Consider the following 24,644-nt stretch of genomic DNA (forward strand, 5'->3'; position numbering starts at 1 on the left):
CATTACAAAATGACACATTTATTGTGAAATGGCAGTAAATCTTTTCAGACACTCTAACGAGCTTCCGAATAATTTGTATGTCCGTTCTACGATGCTTCAAAGATAAACCGGTATTGCTGGAGGCAGTTTGATTATCTGATAAACAAATTCCGATTTTAAAATTTATGAACCGGTCGGGTATTCCTTGTCGGCTTCCTCCACATTGCTTTTGTCAGTTTCATCCAATATTGGAGCGTCAAGGAACTCGATGGACATCCCTGGATTTTCTTGTTCAAATATCAAAATCTGCAAACAATAAAAATACGCAGTGAAAAATCGTATCCTTTGTAATTTCGGATCTCATTCTCACTCCGTGTTACATAAAGACAACAAATAACGACGCCTTCCCATTAATTATGTGATATTTCATTTTGATTGTAAAAACTGGAAATAATCTCTGCCATCCTCAATATGACAAATGGGTAGTTTATACGATTTATAGCATTACTGACGAGTCTTATAAGGACGAACCAGCTGTAAAACCCAGCTCAATTCGTTTCGGCTCCCTTTTATTTTAACTCTTTTGATTTGAGAGGGGCTTAATATCGGTTTTTTGTACAATTCTATCGAGTTATAATGATACAGTTATAAGCTATTAATTAGTGAAATATCACATAATGAGGGGAAGAAGAATTATACGATGTGAAATAATATTTTGAAGTAAAACATTACCTGATTGTCTCCTTGTTGTAAGAGTGGCGCTGGGACGTAGAGTGTCTGCTGGGGGCCGACACACCAGAACCTACCAAGGTTAAAACCGTTCAGGAAAACAATGCCCTTCCCCCATCCCTAGAAATAAAGGAATACACGCATATTATGACAACAGTGACCTATAACTTCACTCTTTCGCTTCGAGCAATTTATTCATAATGTTATTTGCTTTGATTACAATATATCCGTAAACAACTTTTAGATGCGCTATGATTTTAAATGTTAACTGAATATGTTTAATGAAATTGAATACATATAACATGCACTTAGTACAAGGGATACACTATACATGTACGTCATCACACGTGGTCTGTCTATTAAAATTACGACAAACGTTACCAACTGGTAACATATAAAGTTTTACCTTTGTACATAGGAAAGTATCTTTCGGTGCGTCAGTGATTGTCAGTGTGGCCTTGAACAATGCTGGGTAACAACAGGTCGACGGAGAAGTGGCCACCCATTTGTCACACTGACATACACTAGAGGTGGAGATAAGAGGCAGATATTTTAATTGGAAGCCATATATAAACCATTTATATTCCTACTGGTCATCACACATATTAATATATTTATATAAAGCTTGACATTGACAAATGCTAAGTGAAACATCGATGAAGGATCACTTCTTATAAGGAAGCCTTTACATTATATCTAATACAATGAATGTAAGACAAAAATTAAAATGGGCGTAAATATATTGAATGGCCTTGTATTACACGACGGTAGGGACATATGACAGAACATCCGTGGGGCCCTATGAAATAAGGTATATCTGTATATTTCGGAGTCAAAGTGAAATCTATGTTGGGGTAACTGCAGTATTTTTTTCTAGTTTACATTACTTTGTGTCTGTATATTCATTGTATTAAATATAATTTAAAATCCGTTAGAAAATGAAGTCGCCAAAACTGGCATCTCTAAATTGATCAACTCGGCTGAAGTATTCTTATGATTGACTGAAAAAAAATTCTATAAACAACAACACATACATTTGAATCTATACGACGTATCCTCAAACGTGACATTTTTATTTATACTTTCTGATAAGAGATGCAAAGAAATGAACTTGCAATAGCGCAAATGCATTGAAGTAGGACAGACCACCACACGATACAATGTCTTATCACTGAAAATTAATGTGTATCCAAGATATTACAATGTGTTAATGTGTTATTATGACGTAGATGTTTAAAGCCATTATTTACAAAGGAACACACGAGAACGCCTGTGTTGAAACATTTCATTGTTTGCACAATATGAGAATATCATTCCTTACCTTTTTACAAATTCCTTGTCGAATTCCAGTGGAATTATATTCCACGATTCCAGTTTCTTGCCGTCTATTGAGACATCTCCGGTCAAACCTGCATTACAAATATAACTAACGTAGCGTACACATATACTGTATGATAGTTAGGGTAGCTTGACATACAAAAACGGTAAGAAAAATAAGGTTACCGCGAAAACATATACTGCATGATAGTTAGGGTAGCTTGACATACAAAAACGGTAAGAAAAATAGGGTTACCGCGAAAACATATACTGCATGATAGTTAGGGTAGCTTGACATACAAAAACGGTAAGAAAAATAAGGTTACCGCGAAAACATATACTGCATGATAGTTAGGGTAGCTTGACATACAAAATCGGTAAGAAAAATAAGGCTACCGCGAAAACATATACTGCATGATAGTTAGGGTAGCTTGACATACAAAAACGGTAAGAAAAATAAGGTTACCGCGAAAACATATACTGCATGATAGTTAGGGTAGCTTGACATACAAAAACGGTAAGAAAAATAAGGTTACCGCGAAAACATATACTGTATGATAGTTAGGGTAGCTTGACATACAAAAACGGTAAGAAAAATAAAGTTACCGCGAAAACATATACTGCATGATAGTTAGGGTAGCTTGACATACAAAAACGGTAAGAAAAATAAGGTTACCGCGAAAACATACTGTATGATAGTTTGGTAACTTGACATACAAAAACGGTAAGAAAAATAAGGTTACCGCGAAAACATATACTGCATGATAGTTAGGGTAGCTTGACATACAAAATCGGTAAGAAAAATAAGGCTACCGCGAAAACATATACTGCATGATAGTTAGGGTAGCTTGACATACAAAAACGGTAAGAAAAATAAGGTTACCGCGAAAACATATACTGCATGATAGTTAGGGTAGCTTGACATACAAAAACGGTAAGAAAAATAAGGTTACCGCGAAAACATATACTGTATGATAGTTAGGGTAGCTTGACATACAAAAACGGTAAGAAAAATAAGGTTACCGCGAAAACATATACTGCATGATAGTTAGGGTAGCTTGACATACAAAAACGGTAAGAAAAATAAGGTTACCGCGAAAACATACTGTATGATAGTTTGGTAACTTGACATACAAAAACGGTAAGAAAAATAAGCTTACCGCGAAAACATATACTGCATGATAGTTAAGGTAGCTTGACATACAAAAACGGTAAGAAAAATAAGGTTACCGCGAAAACATATACTGCATGATAGTTAGGGTAGCTTGACATACAAAAACGGTAAGAAAAATAAGGTTACCGCGAAAACATATACTACATGATAGTTAGGGTAACTTGACATACAAAAACGGTAAGAAAAATAAGGTTACCACGAAAACATATACTGTATGATAGTTAGGGTAGCTTGACATACAAAAACGGTAAGAAAAATAAAGTTACCGCGAAAACATATACTGCATGATAGTTAGGGTAGCTTGACATACAAAAACGGTAAGAAAAATAGGGTTACCGCGAAAACATATACTGCATGATAGTTAGGGTAGCTTGACATACAAAAACGGTAAGAAAAATAAGGTTACCGCGAAAACATATACTGCATGATAGTTAGGGTAGCTTGACATACAAAATCGGTAAGAAAAATAAGGCTACCGCGAAAACATATACTGCATGATAGTTAGGGTAGCTTGACATACAAAAACGGTAAGAAAAATAAGGTTACCGCGAAAACATATACTGCATGATAGTTAGGGTAGCTTGACATACAAAAACGGTAAGAAAAATAAGGTTACCGCGAAAACATATACTGTATGATAGTTAGGGTAGCTTGACATACAAAAACGGTAAGAAAAATAAAGTTACCGCGAAAACATATACTGCATGATAGTTAGGGTAGCTTGACATACAAAAACGGTAAGAAAAATAAGGTTACCGCGAAAACATACTGTATGATAGTTTGGTAACTTGACATACAAAAACGGTAAGAAAAATAAGCTTACCGCGAAAACATATACTGCATGATAGTTAAGGTAGCTTGACATACAAAAACGGTAAGAAAAATAAGGTTACCGCGAAAACATATACTGCATGATAGTTAGGGTAGCTTGACATACAAAAACGGTAAGAAAAATAAGGTTACCGCGAAAACATATACTACATGATAGTTAGGGTAACTTGACATACAAAAACGGTAAGAAAAATAAGGTTACCACGAAAACATATACTGTATGATAGTTAGGGTAGCTTGACATACAAAAACGGTAAGAAAAATAAAGTTACCGCGAAAACATATACTGCATGATAGTTAGGGTAGCTTGACATACAAAAACGGTAAGAAAAATAAGGTTACCGCGAAAACATATACTGTATGATAGTTTGGTAACTTGACATACAAAAACGGTAAGAAAAATAAGCTCACCGCGAAAACATATACTGCATGATAGTTAAGGTAGCTTGACATACAAAAACGGTAAGAAAAATAAGGTTACCGCGAAAACATATACTGTATGATAGTTAGGGTAGCTTGACATACAAAAACGGTAAGAAAAATAAGGTTACCGCGAAAACATATACTGCATGAGGGTTAGGGTAGCTTGACATACAAAAACGGTAAGAAAAATAAGGTTACCGCGAAAACATATACTGTATGATAGTTAGGGTAACTTGACATACAAAAACGGTAAGAAAAATAAGGTTACCGCGAAAACATATACTGCATGATAGTTAGGGTAGCTTGACACACAAAAAAGGTAAGAAAAATAAGGTTACCGCGAAAAGAAGGTAGCAGCAACCTGAGAACTGTTGCAGTAAAAGCCAAACGCAATTTAAGTAGGACCATTATCAAACATAATAATTATATGACGCACAAATGATGAATTGTTTGCAAATAAGGCTGAGATAATTCCTTACATATGTAATGAGATATTTTATACTTATGACTACCTTTCCTATGTTCATTCAGTAGATTAAGGCCAAATTCGACATAATTGACACGCCCGTGGTTTTCTACCAGTATCTCCAGTGTGTTTGTATCCTGTGAACACAATATAATGTATATTGACTATGATTGCACTACACTACGCTACAGTTATCACCGAGTAGCTTATTAGATTTAAAAATCGACAAATTAATCTATTTTGTCTATAAATACATTAATAATTCTGCCACACGTATGGTACGCATGCAATACACATTCTTACACAGCCATATACAATATTAATGTAGGTTATACTTTATTGCTGAAGCTACAGGTCGTAAACGTAATTACAACAATTTAACATTTACGTAATATGAAAGTCTCGGAATGTGTACTTTTTCATTTAATAATTGTAACCATTATTGGTTACAATATTTACAATCTTTATTCAAACCATATTTATTTTATTTTTGACTTGTTGTCTGTCTGTAGAAAATATATTAAAGGATGAAAATGCCATTTTTCAACCGATACGAAAATGATGTTTTCTTAACTCCAAACAAAATTATCTAACGGTGCGTTGACATTCATGAATTCGCTGACATACCTGTGTACAGTCGACGTTTATTCCTAAATCAGGATTTCGCCAATCAATCACGTGAATAAAAGTTCCATTGATAAAGATCTAAAACAAACAGTTATCTCGGTTGTTCATGTTTCGTCTGGTTCATAATTTCAACTGCACTTATAAATTACATTTTTATTACAGTGTACTATATTAGATATATAAGTTGTATCATTTTAACAAAACAACAAATATACAGTGTCTGGGAAACACTACCCATTTCGTACCTACAGTATCGTATTCTGTATTAGTAAGCTGAATAACTATACAACTGTTATCTGTTACGTCGTTTAATGAATGTCTATTTATACCAAATGGCACACTAAAAAGTATAAAACTTGTCTTCCGAAAACTTTTTAAAAAATGTACAAATACAGGTTGTCTTCACACACAAATTGTAAATGTAAACCTACATACATACCTGTGCCCTATCCTGAGGAAGCGAGGAAAACTGTAGGCGTTTCCCTGCTGGAAGAGTTGTACGGTACACGATATAGCCATAGTTCTGGCCATACCCACCGTGTATCTTGAGGTGTTCCATTGGGATTGGCGAGGGACATTCGATGTTATTCTGGACAGAATTGTCAGAGAGCATTAAAAACACATTATCTTATTTCAAAATTTGTCAACACAAATCATCATTTACGTTAGCAGTTTTAAAAGTCGCAGAACTGTTACTTTTACATTGCATTTCTATATGTATTTATAACCATAACAGCTCCTAACAAGACAGTAAGGTCTGTGTAGTCAGAGAAAAGTATTGGCATAATATGGCCCGTCTCTTGGATGGCCGAATATTTATTTTAACATATTTTATGATAAAAAACGTTTTGATCGCATCCTTTATTAGTAAATGCGTGGTCTATCAATATGAAGTACATGTTTGTATTATGGATCTGCCAATATGACAAATTGATTTATTTTACAGAAAAACGCCATACCCTGTCAACATACATGTTAATGATTCACTAAGATTGTGAATTTGGGTAACGTTGTACATATACTTACAAGTACTGCGAGACTATAATTACGTTTTTTACGAAATAAACTGTTATTACACTTTTTTTGCATTGCCAAATTTTTCATCAGCCATACGTTTTTGCCGACATTGACTTTATCGACACATTGTCATATCCAACACATCGACTAGGCCCCACAGTATGTCGGTAAAGTCAGGGTTTACTGTACCCGACACATTGACTAGGCCCCACAGTATGTCGGTAAAGTCAGGGTTTACTGTACCCGACACATTGACTAGGCCCCACAGTATGTCGGTAAAGTCAGATTTTACTGTACCCGACACATTGACTAGGCCCCACAGTATGTCGGTAAAGTCAGGGTTCACTGTATCCGACACATTGACTCGGTCCACAGTATGTCGGTAAAGTCAGGGTTCACTGTATCCGACACATTGACTCGGCCCCACAGTATGTCGGTAAAGTCAGATTTTACTGTACCCGACACAATGACTCGGCCCCCACAGTATGTCGGTAAAGTCAGGGTTCACTGTATCCAACACATCGACTAGGCCCCACAGTATGTCGGTAAAGTCAGATTTCATTGTATCCGATTCATTGACTCGGTTCCACAATACGTCGGTAAAGTCAGGATTCACTGTACATGTTATTGTTTAATAGAAATGAATGTAAACAAAAACTTCAAACCTTTACATAAGCTAGCATTTGATTGAAGCTCATCGTATGTGTACAGGGCACCTTTCCTAGAAAGGAAAATAAATCAAATGCAATACGTAACACTTTCTGTGCGAATATAAAATATAACATCTATTGTGTAATTATTTACCAGTTAAAGTTCATCAAATACCATTGATATTTCCTCTTCTGAATATCAAATAGTTTCAAAACGATGACATAATGGTGTTATTGTACCTTACTTCGTAAATGACTTTCCCAGTTACCTCTGAGCACACTGGACGAAACAGCTGTATGTTTTAATCATTTTTAGGCATATGTACTGTATATCTAACAAATACCATAAAAAGTGCCTCTCATCTGATTATGTCTTTCGTCAAACCCCTTCAAGGATATTTACGACACATATCGCCTCATTTTTCGTTCAAAATAGACTTTCGATAGCGTCAAAATATACAAAACCACATTTTATAGCATCTGTAGTATCAGAAAAACAACACTGAGAAATACTTCTAAGTGAATTATTCCCTATAAAGCATTTCCTCTCATATCAATTACTGAGATATTCACCACTTCACCAACTCACCATAATTAGCTTTTGGTGTATTCGGGGGAAGGTCAGGCAACTTGGAGATACCTATGTAGAGTAAGGGGAAGAAGTCAAGGACGATCAACGTGACAGTCAAACGTAATTACACATGCATTGTTTTCACATGGAACGCAAACAAAACACGAAATGTATACAGATAATTCATCAGATAATTAATAATAAAATATGCGTGTATTTTCATTACATATTCGTTCTTGTATAAAAGTAATCTTCATTGCCATTAATATTTACCAGATGGCTTCAGGACCTTTTCGAAAACAATTTCTCTGGCTCTGAGGAACTTTGGGGTTATGTCGCCAGCTTCGCTTAGAGGTGCGTCATAATCTAAAAATAGAATTCAATATTATCTTTTAGCAACTGCAGATGTATAAAAAGAGTGAGACAGATACATAACCGAATGTTGAGTTCGTTTAGTCCGACTTTGATTATTTACTTCTAATTTTAAATTTACATTAGCGATATTGTTAGGTATGGTAGGTTTTATACTCAATTGAACTGTTACATAAATACTAGTATCCTGTCTTATAAAAGACAACGTAGTGATAACAATCTGTGAAAGGGCTAATATAAGGTTGATAACTTAATTCCCTTGTATATGATGGTATAATGTTAAAATGGGAAAGTTTGAAATATTGTTATATGATGGATTGGTCAATAACGGTGTTTACCATAGCTTGTGATGTCGGGTTTGTACGTTGAATTCGCGAAGTAGTTTGCTCCGGCCATGAATCCAAAGTTTGTTCCGCCGTGAAACATGTACATGTTGAAAGAACCCCCTGCGTCTAATATTCCTGTCAGACAGTTCTCGAACACTTCAAAACCAAAATGAAGAAGAATGAGATACAAGATATGCTTTAGACCTCATGAATACTACAACTGGAAGATTTATAATGACCTCCATATGTAATAATATTCCTGTCAGACAGTTCTCGAACACTTCAAAACCAAAATGAAGAAGAATGAGATACAAGATATGCTTTAGACCTCATGAATACTACAACTGGAAGATTTATAATGACCTCCATATGTAATAAATACGATGTGAAGTGAAACACTGTTGTGATAGAAATAGTCTATATTCTACAAACATATTCAGAATCCTGACAGTAATAAAGTAAATCAGTCAAACAGTGATCTTACATCGTAAATAATACACTAAATCTACTGATAAGACAACAGTATCCAAGGGCTGTAGCATAGAAACTAATCCTCTTCCTTTATCACGTGATATACTTCTGGTTGAAAAAATTATCATATAAGCAAAAGGTGGAATGGTATAAGCATTGGTCTTATTTCAGTATACGTTTAGAAGAATTCAATGTCACTTACATGGCATCGCCAGTCCTTTGTGACCTTGTCCCCAGTGGTCAAACCATCCTGGCCAAAACTCCATAACCATCAGAGGGAAATCGGGACTCCATTCTCGGATCATATCAAAAAGTTTTTGACCGTCTCCCATTTCCGGAAAATTTGCCGTCGGCAGTGCATCTAGAACAATCACGCTTTGTGTGTTAAATAGCCGAGATTGATCAGTTTATTTATTTTCATGCACACTGGTGTCCAAATTGTATGTGGCATTCCATTACTGAATGATATTGTCAATATCGCAATGTAGTTATTCAGACATTCTGGAAGATGTTATTCCATATTTCCCATTTACTTTCAAAAAAGAAGTTTGCCCACAAGACACTGCGAAGCACTCTAGCAAGATTAACATTTACAGATTTCAAAGTGTTGTTATTTATCGAAACATCATTTATGATTGAAACTTAATAATTAGAGGATACAATTATTTCATTTTGATTTCAAGATCTTACGTTGATAAAAAGCCGCTCTCTTCAGCCCGAATATATTTTCTGACGTGAGGAGCAGTTCTTGTGTCCCATACTTCAGCAACAACTGGAACAGCAAAGAAGTATCTGTACCTTTAAGGTGATTTAGCTATGAATACTTGAACCAATAATAAAATACTCGATCAAAAAGATTATTTAAATTTTGGTTCCAGTGTGTGTTCAAGAGAATGATGTCTCAAGTGTTTCGGAGGAAAAGTCTTGTTGTACCTGTGTACGAAAACGGAAGACAACTACATATACATGCTCCATCCGCGATACCCCAGCAGCTACGATCTTCTTTCGCTATCTCGATACTCCAGGGTTCCGATACCATCCACTGTCGCTATCTACAGAGTACTTCCTGGAGTATCGCGGATGTTCATGCTATAATAGTAAAGAATCAAGAAGATCCATTCCTGATCTTCTTAACCGAATTTAATACATTAATGTACATCTTTAAGATGTCGCCATGAAGTTTTTGTTTTGGTTCGATATGAACTTATAGTATTGATAGATCGTTCAAATATGGCCAATCAAATTGATAAATACATAATTCTTATGAGCGCATACTATGATAACAGTAACACGTACTAGAAACAAATAAAATATCGCAATTTTCTTGATGTCAAAATGATCAAAAACAATTTTCTTTAAGCTGTATATAAGATTGCATAGCATGAAAATTATAATACATATTATTTGTACATGTACATGCAGAACTTAATAGCAATATCTTACCTCTTTCACGAACATGAGATGCTCGACTTCGTCGCTGTAAGATCCATATTCGTTTTCTACCTGGACGGCAATTATAGGCCCTCCTTTAGAATGCTGAAACAAACAAAATCATCACTACTTCATTATTAACCTAAATGCTATAGTATGTCGGAAAAATCTTGTATTTTGTCTTGTAATTAACACAGCTCGTGGACTTTTCAGTCAACGAAGTTTATCGTAACCTGCTTGGCCCGTTTTAATTCCTGTGTATAGTTACACGGTTTAGAATATACACATTAACGTTCTATGAAATCCAATATCAAACATTATGAAATTTATTGAATCATAGGTCTTTTGCACCTTCCAATTAGGGTTTGGATATTTTTATCGGTTCAAGATCAACATGTTTGGCTCTTAGAATCACTGACGAGTCCTAGAAGGACGAAACAGCTGTATGATGTCCCTAACATCACTGACGGGTCCTAGAAGGACGGAACAGCTGTATGATATCCCTAACATCACTGACGAGTCCTAGAAGGACGGAACAGCTGTATGATGTCCCTAACATCATTGGCGAGTCATAGAAGGACGAAACAGCTGTATGGTGTCCCTAACATCATTAACGAGTCCTAGAATGGCAAAACAGCTGTATGATGTCCCTATCATCACTGACGAGTCCTAGAAGGACAAAACAGCTGTATGGTGTAGTTATCTACTGTATATGTCTCAATTTGAAGGTGCTTTTATCTTGTCTTTCGCACAATCATCTACAAATCAACTGTACTTTCCTCCGAAAGGTAGGCGAGGAAGTGAATATATCATACTACAGTTGGATAACAACCTTCGTTAGTTAGAGTTGTATTACACATGTATATGACAAATGAATGTTTAATGACAAATTGACGGGTATGTGTATTAAAATTTCAGTGTTCGAGATCTACCTGTATGTGAGCATAGTTCTGGTTTGAAAAAGGCTTTCAATTCTCGGAAGCATATCATTACTCGGCTAGAACTTTAACGCAAGACTAATTCTGGAAACTCGCTAATGGACCTTTAGATTTAAATATATCATTATGATCAGCTGTAGTGGATTATGACGGACTTTAACAAACTTACCTGTAAATCGGTCACTAAAGGTAAAAGTCTAGCAAAAAATCGATCCACGGCATCTTGATAAGGTTTGTAGTTACTGCGGACTTTCATGTTCTCATCAGCCAACAGCCAGCTGAGGTAAAGAAACAAGCGAAAGTCGTTTCCACACGTGGACAACTATATTGACACTACCACACAACAGTGTTATCGGTAATAGTAGTGTTCTTCCCTTTTTTGCAATAATGGACACAAATTCAGCGGTTTTCCAGTTAAGAATGATTTAAAACTAATAAATTACGTTTAGGCGATTGTAATATGAAACTAATTAATCAATAAATTAATTATGTTTTATCAATACTCTAATATTTTACCCTAACAAATAATTGGGACACAAAAAGGAGTGGATGAGATAACAAACAACTAGGTATTCATGAAACAGGGAAGGAAAACCTTACTACTATTATAACGGACATATTGGCAATGTTTTGTTTGTAAAACTACACACGGTTTCATCATACAAACAGCACAAAATTATATCAGAACTACACACACGGTTTCATCATACAAACAGCACAACATTATATCAGAACTACACACAGTTTCATCATACAAACAGCACAAAATTATATCAGAACTCAACAAGTACATTTGAATATTTGAGGAATTTCGACCATTGTCTGATTAGTTAACCTTAATACATCAACTTTCTCAGACATCACAAAACAAAATAGTGAACTCCCCATAGAACGAGATCGAGCCGGGACCATCAAAGTTTTTCTCGTGAGAGCCGGTTCTCGCTATGGACCATCAAACATATCAGGGGAGACAAATAAACAGTGCAATTTTAATGCAAGGTTGCATGCGAGAAAGATTGCTGAACCAAATACGTGTATGTGTTATCATAATCAACACAAACTATTAATATTGAATATTACAACAAATCGGTATACATGATAAAACGCATTGAACTCGGGGAAACTTTTTGTTTAAAAAGTTTTGATTTTTGGCGCGATACTAACTTTCAATTTCCCATACTATTAGTATGATACGATACACAAGACTAAGATGTTTTGATAAAGTTTGTCAACCATATAATATTCATTGTCCTTTTGATCAACCCGGGAGCATATTTTATGTTACAATAAAGATTTCCTTGGTAACCAATTGAACCGCAGTCTAAACAATGCATTTTATATTTTCAATATTGTTGAAGGAATAACCGGGTTACCTTGGTAGTCCACCGAAGTCCCACTCGGCACATATGTACGGACCGGGACGGAAAATTACGTATAGTCCAACTTTCTGGGCGACCTGTACAAACTTCCTGGAACACCAAGGATATATACATTTCACTATCCCACCATATGCAGTACATACACGTTAACTGGAGCAATCACCACCGCTTTCTGAGAAGACACCACACAGCTTGTGTCAGGTATTGCTGGAACCATTGAACACTCAATCATTTACCGCCATTTTGAAGATGGCCCCGTGGAAATTACTTACAGTGTAAATAACAGTGGGATATACTTTGTAACATTAATTTGATACAGTGTAAGTCACAGTGTGGAATTTACTTTGTAACATTCATTCTTTACAATGTTAATCACAGCGCCTGTATCGGATTCTTAACCGCCAACTTCTTCTTGCAGCGTTTCATATGCATTTTATAAATATTTTACTGTTAAACTGTGTCTGAATACAGGAAGCCACGAGTCAAAACCTCTCATCCTGCAGAGTAAGATTTGTAGGATGACACATTTCAAACTGCTCTTTTGGAAAATGGGCATTTTTCTTCCTCACCTAATCATGGAACGTGTTATGTTGTTTTTTGGGGTATTAACATCTTAATACACTGTATATAAATGGCTACATGTTCTTTCTCGAATTCACGAAACCCGGGCCTCTTCGGGCACAAATCAGGTTATGACCGATTATGAACCTACGAGGGCTGATTGATAAGGTGTGAGCCTCATATTGAAGGATTTGAATCTTGCCGGACATATTGTATTATTTTTCAACATAATCCCCTTCAGTAATAATATATATATACACTTTTGCCAGTGGTGTTTAAGGGCCTCAATGCCAGTTTTATAGAGCTCCTTTTTTTGGCTGTTCAGAAAGCCATCCACTGCATATTAGGGTTAGGGTGCCTGAAATAGCTGTTTTCAATTTTGAAAATAGATGAAAGTCTGATGGAGCGAGATCAGGTGAATAAGGCGGATGCTCAATCAATTTAAAGCCACAATCGTGAAAGGCAACCATGGCAATGACAGACTCTTTCACCCTAACCCTAACCGATTTTGTCCATTTTGCAAAAGCCGCTTGTCTTTGTTTACTTCAGAGTGCTACCTCGTTGATATAAACTAACCAAATGAGACCATTCCTTGGGTACATGGCCCTATATAGTCAGGGAATAGTAGGACTTAAAAAGAATATCCTTGAGTACCTCCTTCAATACGAGGCTCACAACTTATCAATCAGCCCTCGTAGCTTTGTCTCGGTTTATACCTACCTGACGTCCAGTATACCCTCGAAATCAAACTTGCCCGGATATTCTTCGTGCTTATTCCACGCTACATAGCTGCAACATAGATGGTCAGTACTTCGTTCAAATTGTCATTATTTAACAATTTATATCACACATCAAGGGTCAATGGTCAACGCGAGATTCTTATTAAGCGTCTTTTTTAATTCAATTTGTGTCACTTTAGCAGAGGATTTGTTCCTGACATTGTTAATATTCTACAAAAGTATAATTTGTATCATGTTCTCGATGTATACTTGAAAAATGGTGTGTTTCCAAGCAAATGTCAATGGAAATGTCTAGTCAACAACCATGTAATACACTATGAACAGTTTATTACGTGTGTGATTACAACGCATATTTAATTGATATAGTATATATGCAAATCTGAAGCGGAGAAGCTGAAGAGAAATGATCTCTAGTCGTGTCAGTAGCAACACCACGCGATCATGACACGTGTGGTATTTAGTCGTACTTACGTCTCCACGGTGTTTAGTCCACAGGCTTTCATTTTGAGGAGGCGATCCTCCCAGTATTCGGGCACCACCCGGAAGTAGTGCATGGTGCCACTAAGGATGCGGAGAGGTTTCTGGTCAAGTATAAAGTCTCCATTCTTAAACGTGAGGCTACCACGACTTTCGTACGGTACTTCCGCCATGTCCCAGCAGTACTCCCCGGATTTAGCTGACCTCAACAGAACTCCGCGGCAAGCAAGGTAGATTGTGTAGCTATACCCTAAACCTTACTTAAAGGGCCTCCATTCCTAAGGTTCACAGGTACTCGGTAAACATAGCGCGTGCCCTTGAGATAAGATGCATAATGATATTACTAATGTACTCTAGCGAGGAAGCATCTACTACATGTACAAATGCATATGTATTTAATATACGTTAGTTCGAGGCCCGGTCAGGGCACGAGTCATAAAGTTGTCTTCCTTCGTCATTTGTGTTTCTATGTTACATATCTATTTATTAGCACAATGTATCATATACACTATGTGTTGGTGATCCGAAGATACAGATTTGAATTTCCTGTCGAAGTTGTACCGAGAGAAATACATATAATATACGTACAATTCGTATCCATGAATGAAAATACATTGCGATCCGTGTAATCATATCATCTAATAGACGACTTCTACAATGATCATGTCAGGGTATCGGGCCGACCATCACTGCGCCATTGAAACGTTCTTTTTAAGAACGCCGATGTGGCGCAGTGGTATAAGCTGCGGGTATTTCTGTCTAGGCGATTTGGTGCCGTAGATCGTGAGTTCGAGGCCCGGTCAGAGCACGAGTCATAAAGTTGTCTTCCTTCGTCATTTGTGTTTCTATGTTATATATTTATATATCGTTATTCCTGAATCCGTGGGAACTCGGAAGAACCGTCTTCCTAGACTACTTAGTACAGTATATTAATATGACGATAACATTAAAACTCATCCGTGTATCAACTCATTACATAATGGAAATTGTGTCACATGGTACACGGCCACATGTACTCAGTAATACAATACAGTTGTAAACCAATATAATTGACTAAATGCTTATATAAATGACACAATGTTAAATTAATTTCACTAGAGAGTAAATTTAACAAAAGTGTGTATACCTGCAGATGCGATTTTCGAGTATAGTTATTAGAGTTTATAATTATGAAACAGTTACAAGTACAATACAAATGTTTGAAATGTACGCACATATTAATATTGCATAGATCTTTTAACATTTGGTATCCTTTTGCAAAAGTTATATATCGTTTCAATATCTAAAACTTTACTAGCCCGAGTTTCCTCTGGTCCTGACACCAGACGTAGCCATTTTGACAGATAGATGTTCGGTGTAGACATCTAATCGTCAGAATTGCTAAGTCTGGTGTAGGACCAGAGGAAAGTCGGGCTAAAGATACATATAATTCAAGACTCTTTTTATCGGTATTATATCAACCTGAATTGTTGTAACAATTCGATTGCAACTTACATTTAGAATACAGAGCAAAATAAGACAATCTCCGCCCTTAATTAGACAATGTTTTGAAACATAAAAAAGGAAATGTCGGATTTAAAATAGATATGTATTATATAATACATAATACAGCAAGATATATAATTTCTGAAATTCTAATTATCATAAAAAATCAAGTTTGAGCATAGTTATCCAATTTCGCGCAAGTCGCTAGCAGATTAGACAAATAATAAAAGCAAGGTAACAGCGTACATCATTAAGAATAGACATATATAGCTCTCCCAAATTCTCATACCCCCGAACATTTGCGAAATGAGATGGGTTTCAAGATCGATAATTCATGGCCTAAAATAGAGTCCTCTCGATTGAGGCGCATTTTTTTTTTTTTTTTTCAGTTGCATTTTTTTCATAATCTTGGCCGCATAGAAAGAGCATGCATGGCTCTTAAAACAACAACAAAAAATGAAACCAGTTCGAATGAGTGTTGCCTGCAACATGTATGTATGGTGTACGGTGGAAGGGAGGTAAATCGTATTTCCCTTTTCAAATTAAACTTCTTGTGTAGTCTGCAAATCGAGAAATCTTTGTATTTTAATTTTAAGCAATTATATTATAGGACTATTTACCAAAAACTTCAGTCGTCACGTATGTATCTTAAATCGTCTATAAACATTTAAAGGAAGTGAAACACTTGATTGTTGGTATCTTTGGCGGTATGAACGTGTTTTTCCGTCAAAGATCTCCCAATTGTGCCCCTAACGGTAACTTATCCGCCTTTTAATTTTTTTCAACAGCTGACTAGGTTCACATCTAAGCGTTGTTCAAACTTAGTGTTATTGACTGGGTCTCTTTTAAAGATATCGACTACTGTCTTAAAGTATGGTATTTAGTTTGAAAAACACGTGCATGAAGAGTTGCAGGCCGGTGTCATTCGCCGGTATGGTGCAAGTAGCTATGGCCTGTCATCACCCTTACCTGTGGGTCCGTCACGCTCCTAGATAATGAGATAATCAAATCTCATTAATATTCATAAGTAATTCACATCGTCCAATCAAACCGTGCGACCTTTATGAACCAACCAATCAAAATCTACTACAGGTCAATCCATCTGCCCCAGAAGAGATGGCGTCGATTGGAGTGAGTACAAATTAGACAAGTTTACTACGAGGATTTTAAGATGTTTTTAATATGAAATTTATACTTTTAAAGTTCACTGTAGAGCACTAGCATGATGTAGATGGCGGAAAGGTGATCAAAACGTACTGTTAGCTCACCGCCGTCTGTAAATTCAACCGAAACATCACGGACTGACACTGACACCCCTCCACTGGTTTCGGGGTCACCGTAAAAGTTGTTTATTTACTTCAACTTTGGTAAACAGGTGATTTTTAAACATGACACTTGCAAATAAGTTCTCTTTACTATTTATTTGGAAGGCATACGAATGCAGAATTGCTTAATCATAGACATACGACCTTGCATTCGATAATAGTTTTGAAACGGCTGTGCCGACAATCCAACCGAACGTAATTTGGCACGTTTTACTTTGCACTGTCGCGCGCGTCCTGCTGAGGTGAAATCGTTGAGAGGCCACCGGAAGGGATTCTTGTCTGGTTACATAAGTTGTCTATTTGTCACCAGATTTACGTTTATACGTTTAGAACTTGATATTATTGTTTCATTTATTTAACGAGTGTTTGATAATGTACCTCATTATCCGATTAAGAATAAATGTAGAAATCCGATTATTTGTCAGCTATACTTCGATTAGGCCAATAAGGATTTTCTTTATGGATGCTTTAAGTCCAACAGTTTGTTTTAAATCCTTCTTCTACAGAATCAGTCTACATGTATATGATATATATCAGGCATGTATCTTCTGTTAGACATCAGATGTGACGAAGAGAAGATAAATGTTTTTATTACAAACCAAATGAAGATTATCTAGACCTAGATGTATACTATAGGTCTTTGGCAGAGTAAATGAAAAATGGGATTCAATTTGAACCATGGACCTCCAAATTCTGCATTCAAGGTCATACTAGATAGCCAAGGTTATGGTCTACGTGGTCACTGCTTTCCTTCCCCCCAGCCATACCCCTTAATTTAAATCCAAAGTTTAGATCAATTTTCAAAAAAACAAATGAAAAAATAAAAAATTGGATTGAGCAATCAGAGTACAAATATATGGTTTTAATCATGAATTCTGAATATATAATCAATGTGTTGTTATTTGTTCTCTATTCAGGATATATTTTCATTGTTTTTTTATGCTCCCGCAATGAAATGGGGGTGAGGGGAGCAAATATTGTAACCCATCTCCCATCGCATCTTGTCATGTCCCATCCTGATGCAATGTAACTACCCCCTGGTAGCTTATCTCAGGAACTACTGAGGTTTTTGGGTGTCAAGTGGCAGAGGAGGCATTTGTCTTACAGATATTTTTTCTAGTTTGTCAATAGTTTTATAGTTTATAACATGTAGCTTATTATTAATCATTTATCCACACCATTTTATGATTTATTTTAGGCCAAGGGGCCATCCCACTCCAAAAGGACCCCAATAGTGACACAACGAATGCAACAGTTTAAACAGCGTTCCCATGGTGATGTGTCAGCCCAGAAGCAGCACCGTTGTGAGACCAAAGGCTGTGATAAAACCTTCTCTAGTCTTCCTGGACTCAAGTACCACATGAACACCTGTCACAGTCATGTCCATCAACAGTTCCACTGTCACATGTGTCATAACTCATTCAAAAGGTAAAACAAAAATTCAATTGTTATTGAAGATCAGAAATAATGACCCAGAGTCAATTAATCATGAAGTTTACCTTTATATAATTTATTTATTTCCAGTCTACAATGTAGATATTTCATACGTAAGGTCGTGCTTTAGTTTGAAATTGTGAGAAATAGGTTTAGAGCACCTATGTCCAATTATATTTATAATCAGCAAATATACTACAACAATAAACATTAACCAATTAAAAAAAATTTGAGAGTTTAAAATTTGCTATAACAATAATCACTCATCAACTTTAAATTTAATTGAGAGTTTTAAATTGACTACAACATTGAAAACACATAAACATTAAATTTATTGAGAGTGAAGTTTAATACTTAAAAAAAAACTACACTATTATTAGCTCACCTGCCCGAAGGGCAAGTGAGCTTATGCTGTGGTCCGGCCTCCGGCGTCAACTTTTTCATTTAAACAATTTCTTCTCAAAAACCAAGAGGCCCAAGGACTTGATATTGGGCCCATAGAATGCTGGGGTGAAGGGCTACCAAGTTTGTTCAAATAAATGACCTTGACCTTCATTCAAAGTCACATGGGTAAAATAGGCTATAATCTTCAACTGACTTCTTCTCAATAACTAAGAGGTCCAGGGACTTGATATTGGACCTGTAGAATGCTGGGGTGAAGGGTAACCAAGATTTTTTCCAATGAATGACCTTGACCTTCATTAAAGGTCACATGGGTCAAATAGGCTATAATCTTCAAACGACTTCTTCTTAATAACCAAGAGGCCTGAGGAATTGATATTTGGCCTGTAGCATGCTGGGGTGAAGGGCTACCAAGTTTGTTAAAATAAATGACCTTGACCTTCATTCAAGGTCACATTGTCAAATAGGCTATCATCTTCAAACGACTTCTTCTCAATAACCAAGAGGCCCAGGGACTTGATATTAGGCCTGTAGCATCCTGGATTGAAGGGCTACCAAGTTTGTTCAAATGAATGACATTGACCTTTATTCAAGGTCACATGGGTCAGATAGGCTATCATATTCAAACGACTTCTTCTCAATAACCCAGAGGCCCAGGGACTTGATATTGAGGCCTGTAGCATGCTGGGGTAAAGGGCTACCATCTTTGTTCAAATAAATAACTTTTACCTTCATTCAAGGTCACATGGGTCAAATAGGCTATAATCTTCAACCAACTTCTTTTCAATAACCAAGAGGGCAAGGGACTTGATATTAGGCTTGTAGCATGCTGTGGTGAAGGGCTACCAAGTTTGTTCAAATGAACGACCTTGATCTACATTCAGGGTCACTGGCGTGAAATCGGCTTAAATCTGTAAACAATAATTTTGCGATAGTCAAGAGTGTCCGAGACCGGATATTAGGCCAATAGTATGCTCGGGTGAAGGACTAGAAGATGTATTGGTATGAATTAGCCTATCCTACTCTGATATTTGAATAAAGATGTAATCAGCATAGTATCTGAGGAAATGACCTCAATCAACTTCAAAGTTGCTGTAGAGCCAGGTGAGCGATACAGGCCCATTGGGCCTCTTGTTGTTACTGTGTGTTTTACATTGTTGTTACTGTATGATATACATTGTTGTTACTGTATGATGTACATTGTTGTTACTGTATGATGTACATTGTTGTTACTGTATGAAATTACAAAAGGACTCGGCAAAATAACAACAATGGAGTACAGAACAACAATGTATATCATACATAACCAACAATGTATATTGTACAGTAACAACAATGTATATCAGTATGATATACATTGTTGTTACTGTACAATATACATTGTTGGTTATGTATGATATACATTGTTGTTACTGTATGTTATACATTGTTGGCTATGTATGATATACATTGTTGTTCTGTACTACATTGTTGTTATTTTGCCTACATGATAGTTGAGTCCTTTTGTATAGGCTAAGTTACATTTTGACCCTACATATTAAGCCCCATTTATATGCATGGTCATATAAGATCAATTTAAAATAAATAAGTCAATGTAAATCTAAGTCCATGATATACATTCATGTACACGAGTAGTCTCACCTGTATATTGTTCTTGTGAATTTTCACCTTTTTATCTATTAACCCTGAGGATGCCTAGATACCAACACCTGTCACTGTTGTTAATTTACAGCCCCACTGTCAGAGAAGATTTACTGTGACACCTTGTGATTGTCTTCCGTTTTGTTATGTGTTAATACCTGTTTACAGTATTTTACCTATAATGAGCGCACCCAATAATTGCACTCGTCCTTTTTCAGGAAAACTGTGGTATGGTGTCTATCGTCTGTCTGTCCTTCCATTCGTCTGCCGTAAACTTTTTCCTTTAAATAACTTCTCATCAATAACCTTGAGGCACAGAGACCTGAATCTATTGGGCCTGTGGCATACTTGCATGAAGGGCTACCAAGTGCGTTCAAATAAATGACCTTGACCTCCATTCAATATCACAGGGGTCAAATAAGTTGAAATCTTTAAAAGAAGAAGCCCAGAGAGTTCATATAAGATCTGTACCATGCAGAAGGTTTACAAAATTTACTAACATGAATAAACCTAGCCTGCTCTGATATTTGAATATAGTGGTAATCAGCATATCTGTAGAAATGACCTAGAACAAATTAAAAGTTGCTGTAGAAGCAGGTGAGCGATACAGGCCAATTGGACATCTTGTTGTGAGCACACAGTGCACTTATTAGGTTGAATATTCCTATAACACCATATGAAGAATGGTGAATATAAACCTGCAGTACCTATCACATTTAATATCATGCAGGGGCTTGACACATTCCTATAAGTGATCTGGAGTTAGGACCATGGGATTAGATATTATATTCTTGGTCATAGGAACGTGTCAAGCCCCTGTGTTTAATACATGTATGCATTGCAGTGGTTGATCCAGGGATAGGACTGGGAATGTATTAGTTTGTTAGGGTCATAAGTCAAACACCCCAAACTCATTTAGTTTATGTGAACAGGGATTTTCCTACAATAGAAACAGGGTCCGTTAAAAGGACCCGTTCCCCTTAAAAAATCTTGTGAAAATTCCCAAGGCATTTTTGAAAAATAAAACACAGTTGCAGATAACAAAATGATATAAAAAATAATATAAAGGCAATATTCATCAAAGAAAAACTGAAATTTGTATGAATTTCACTGTTTTTTTGCCAATGTCACATTTTGTCGCGTAGAAATTACCAATTCAATGGACCCTGGACCCAGTTGAAAAATTGTAGGAAAACCCCTGGCAAATGCCACCATTTAAAAGAAACATTACCAAGGCAAGCTGAATCCCATGGTAAACTTTGGGTTAAAGTTGAATCCCCCTAAAATCATGGAGTAGCCCCAGTTTTGCTAGTTAGGGCATTTTCTTTTACTGTACACTATAATGTATTTCTGTACAACCTAGTACCTAACATACAGTGTATATATTTGTCTGCAGTGCTAATGGTCTAAAGTACCACATAGAAAGTAAAAAGGCAAAGTGTCACGAGGAGGTTGGGGCACAAAAGTCATGCTCCTGTTGTCCAGAGGTTGAGGCAGACACCACCACTGGACATCAGTCTGGGGTCTCGGATAGTGAGGGTGATGGCCAAACAGATAGGACTGACTACATTAATGTAGAGGACAGTGTCCAGGAGAGGAATATTTCGTGCTGCACAGGACTCGCAGATACACAAAGGGGTGGAACTGACTGTAGACACATCGAAAATAAAGGTAAGGGCATATAATGAACTCTACAGGTAGGAACTAAAGGTAGGGGCATAGAGTCACCTCTATAGGTAGAAACTACAGGTAGGGAAGAGAGTCACCTCTATAGGTAGGAACTACTGGTAGGGCATAGAGTGACCTCTATAGGTAGGAACTACAGGTAGGGAATAGAGTGACCTCTATAGGTAGGAACTACAGGTAGGGACATAGAGTGACCTCTATAGGTAGGAACTACAGGTAGGGACATAGAGTGACCTCTATAGGTAGGAACTACAGGTAGGGAATAGATTGACCTCTATAGGTAGGAACTACAGGTAGGGACATAGAGTGACCTCTATAGGTAGGAACTACAGGTAGGGAATATAGTGACCTCTATAGGTAGGAACTACAGGTAGGGAATAGATTGACCTCTATAGGTAGGAACTACAGGTAGGGACATAGAGTGACCTCTATAGGTAGGAACTACAGGTAGGGAATAGATTGACCTCTATAGGTAGGAACTACAGGTAGGGAAGAGAGTGACCTCTATAGGTAGGAACTACAGGTAGGGAATAGAGTGACCTCTACAGGTAGGAACGACGGGTAGGGAATAGAGTGACCTCTATAGGTAGGAACGACGGGTAGGGAATAGATTGACCTCTATAGGTAGGAACTACAGGTAGGGACATAGAGTGACCTCTATAGGTAGGAACTACAGGTAGGGAATAGATTGACCTCTATAGGTAGGAACTACAGGTAGGGACATAGAGTGACCTTTATAGGTAGGAACTACAGGTAGGGACATAGAGTCACCTCTATAGGTAGGAACTACAGGTAGGGACATAGAGTCACCTCTATAGGTAGGAACTACAGGTAGGGAATAGAGTGACCTCTATAGGTAGGAACTACAGGTAGGGACATAGAGTGACCTCTATAGGTAGGAACTACAGGTAGGGAATAGAGTGACCTCTATAGGTAGGAACTACAGGTAGGGACATAGAGTCACCTCTATAGGTAGGAACTACAGGTAGGACATAGAGTCACCTCTATAGGTAGGAACTACAGGTAAGGGCATAGAGTCACCTCTATAGGTAGGAACTACAGGTAAGGGCATAGAGTGACCTCTATAGGTAGGAACTACAGGTAGGGACATAGAGTGACCTCTATAGGTAGGAACTACAGGTAGGGAATAGAGTGACCTCTATAGGTAGGAACTACAGGTAGGGACATAGCTAGAGTGACCTCTATAGGTAGGAACTACAGGTAGGGAATAGAGTGACCTCTATAGGTAGGAACTACAGGTAGGGACATAGAGTGACCTCTATAGGTAGGAACTACAGGTAGGGACATAGAGTCACCTCTATAGGTAGGAACTACAGGTAGGGACATAGAGTGACCTCTATAGGTAGGAACTACAGGTAGGGAATAGAGTCACCTCTATAGGTAGGAACTACAGGTAGGGAATAGAGTCACCTCTATTGGAAGGAACTACAGGTAGGGAATAGAGTGACCTCTATAGGTAGGAACTACAGGTAGGGAATAGAGTCACCTCTATTGGAAGGAACTACAGGTAGGGACATAAAGTAACCTCTATAGGTAGGAACTACAGGTAAGGGCATAGAGTCACCTCTCCAGATGAAGTGAGCAATTTGGTTGACATTGAGAGGGAACTCTACAGGTAGAAAATAAAACTTAAGGTTAGGGCATAAAGTGACCAATGTGGTCAGCATTGAGGGTGACCTCTACATGTAGAAAATAAAACTTGAGGTTAGGGCATAAAATGACCAATGTGGTTAGCATTGAAGGTGACCTCTACAGGTAAAAAATAAAGGTTAGGGCAAGGAATGACAAATGTGACTGGCTTTGAGTGTGACCTCTATAGGCAGAAACTAAAGGTAGGGAGATGGCTACGTTAGTCACTCTGATCAATAGTCCAAGCTAGGATCATTGGTCGATGTGATCAGTTTAGTGAGTGAGTGACATATACACCGGAATAAAATTGATATAACTTTAGGTACTGCTAGTGAAACTAATTATTATATTGGCTGCAAAAGAATGGTCATATATTGGCAGTAATTAGAGAGGAGAGTGAACAATTTGGTCGAGGGAAACTACACGTGAACCATCTACATACAGGATTTTCTAAAGAGGTAAGAGGATGGATTTCAATAGAAATATCAAAACATGTAAATATATATATTGACAACAGTAATGAATGTTATAAGCGTTTCCAC

The 24,644-nt window shown here is 36.9% G+C and overlaps 2 protein-coding genes across 2 annotated transcripts in view; one reads left to right on the forward strand and one right to left on the reverse strand.

The window, feature by feature from the left end:
- On the reverse strand, window positions 1–14,839 carry LOC117330426 (beta-galactosidase-1-like protein 2). The gene is made up of 18 exons (XM_033888701.1): window positions 14,474–14,839; window positions 13,983–14,051; window positions 12,696–12,791; window positions 11,492–11,600; window positions 10,397–10,489; window positions 9,644–9,725; window positions 9,156–9,314; window positions 8,495–8,638; window positions 8,058–8,150; window positions 7,803–7,853; window positions 7,229–7,284; window positions 5,986–6,135; window positions 5,547–5,624; window positions 4,966–5,056; window positions 2,030–2,117; window positions 1,115–1,232; window positions 712–828; window positions 1–285 (listed from the first exon to the last, which is right to left on the reverse strand). Exons 1-18 carry the CDS (start codon window positions 14,650–14,652, stop codon window positions 163–165), a joined length of 1,896 nt encoding a protein of 631 aa, XP_033744592.1. The 5' UTR covers window positions 14,653–14,839; the 3' UTR covers window positions 1–162.
- Window positions 14,840–17,079: 2,240 nt separating this feature from the next.
- LOC117330427 (HMG box-containing protein 1-like) overlaps window positions 17,080–24,644 on the forward strand; it is a 35,622-nt gene continuing 28,057 nt past the window's right edge. The window contains exons 1-3 of the mRNA XM_033888702.1: window positions 17,080–17,095; window positions 18,488–18,717; window positions 22,163–22,437. Coding sequence (XP_033744593.1) covers window positions 17,081–17,095; window positions 18,488–18,717; window positions 22,163–22,437 — 520 coding nt within the window. The 5' untranslated portion in view covers window position 17,080. The remainder of the gene's footprint in view (window positions 17,096–18,487; window positions 18,718–22,162; window positions 22,438–24,644) is intronic.

This window comes from Pecten maximus, chromosome 7 (genome assembly GCF_902652985.1).
Source record: "Pecten maximus chromosome 7, xPecMax1.1, whole genome shotgun sequence".
In the NCBI taxonomy this organism is placed as follows: Eukaryota; Metazoa; Mollusca; class Bivalvia; order Pectinida; family Pectinidae; genus Pecten; species Pecten maximus.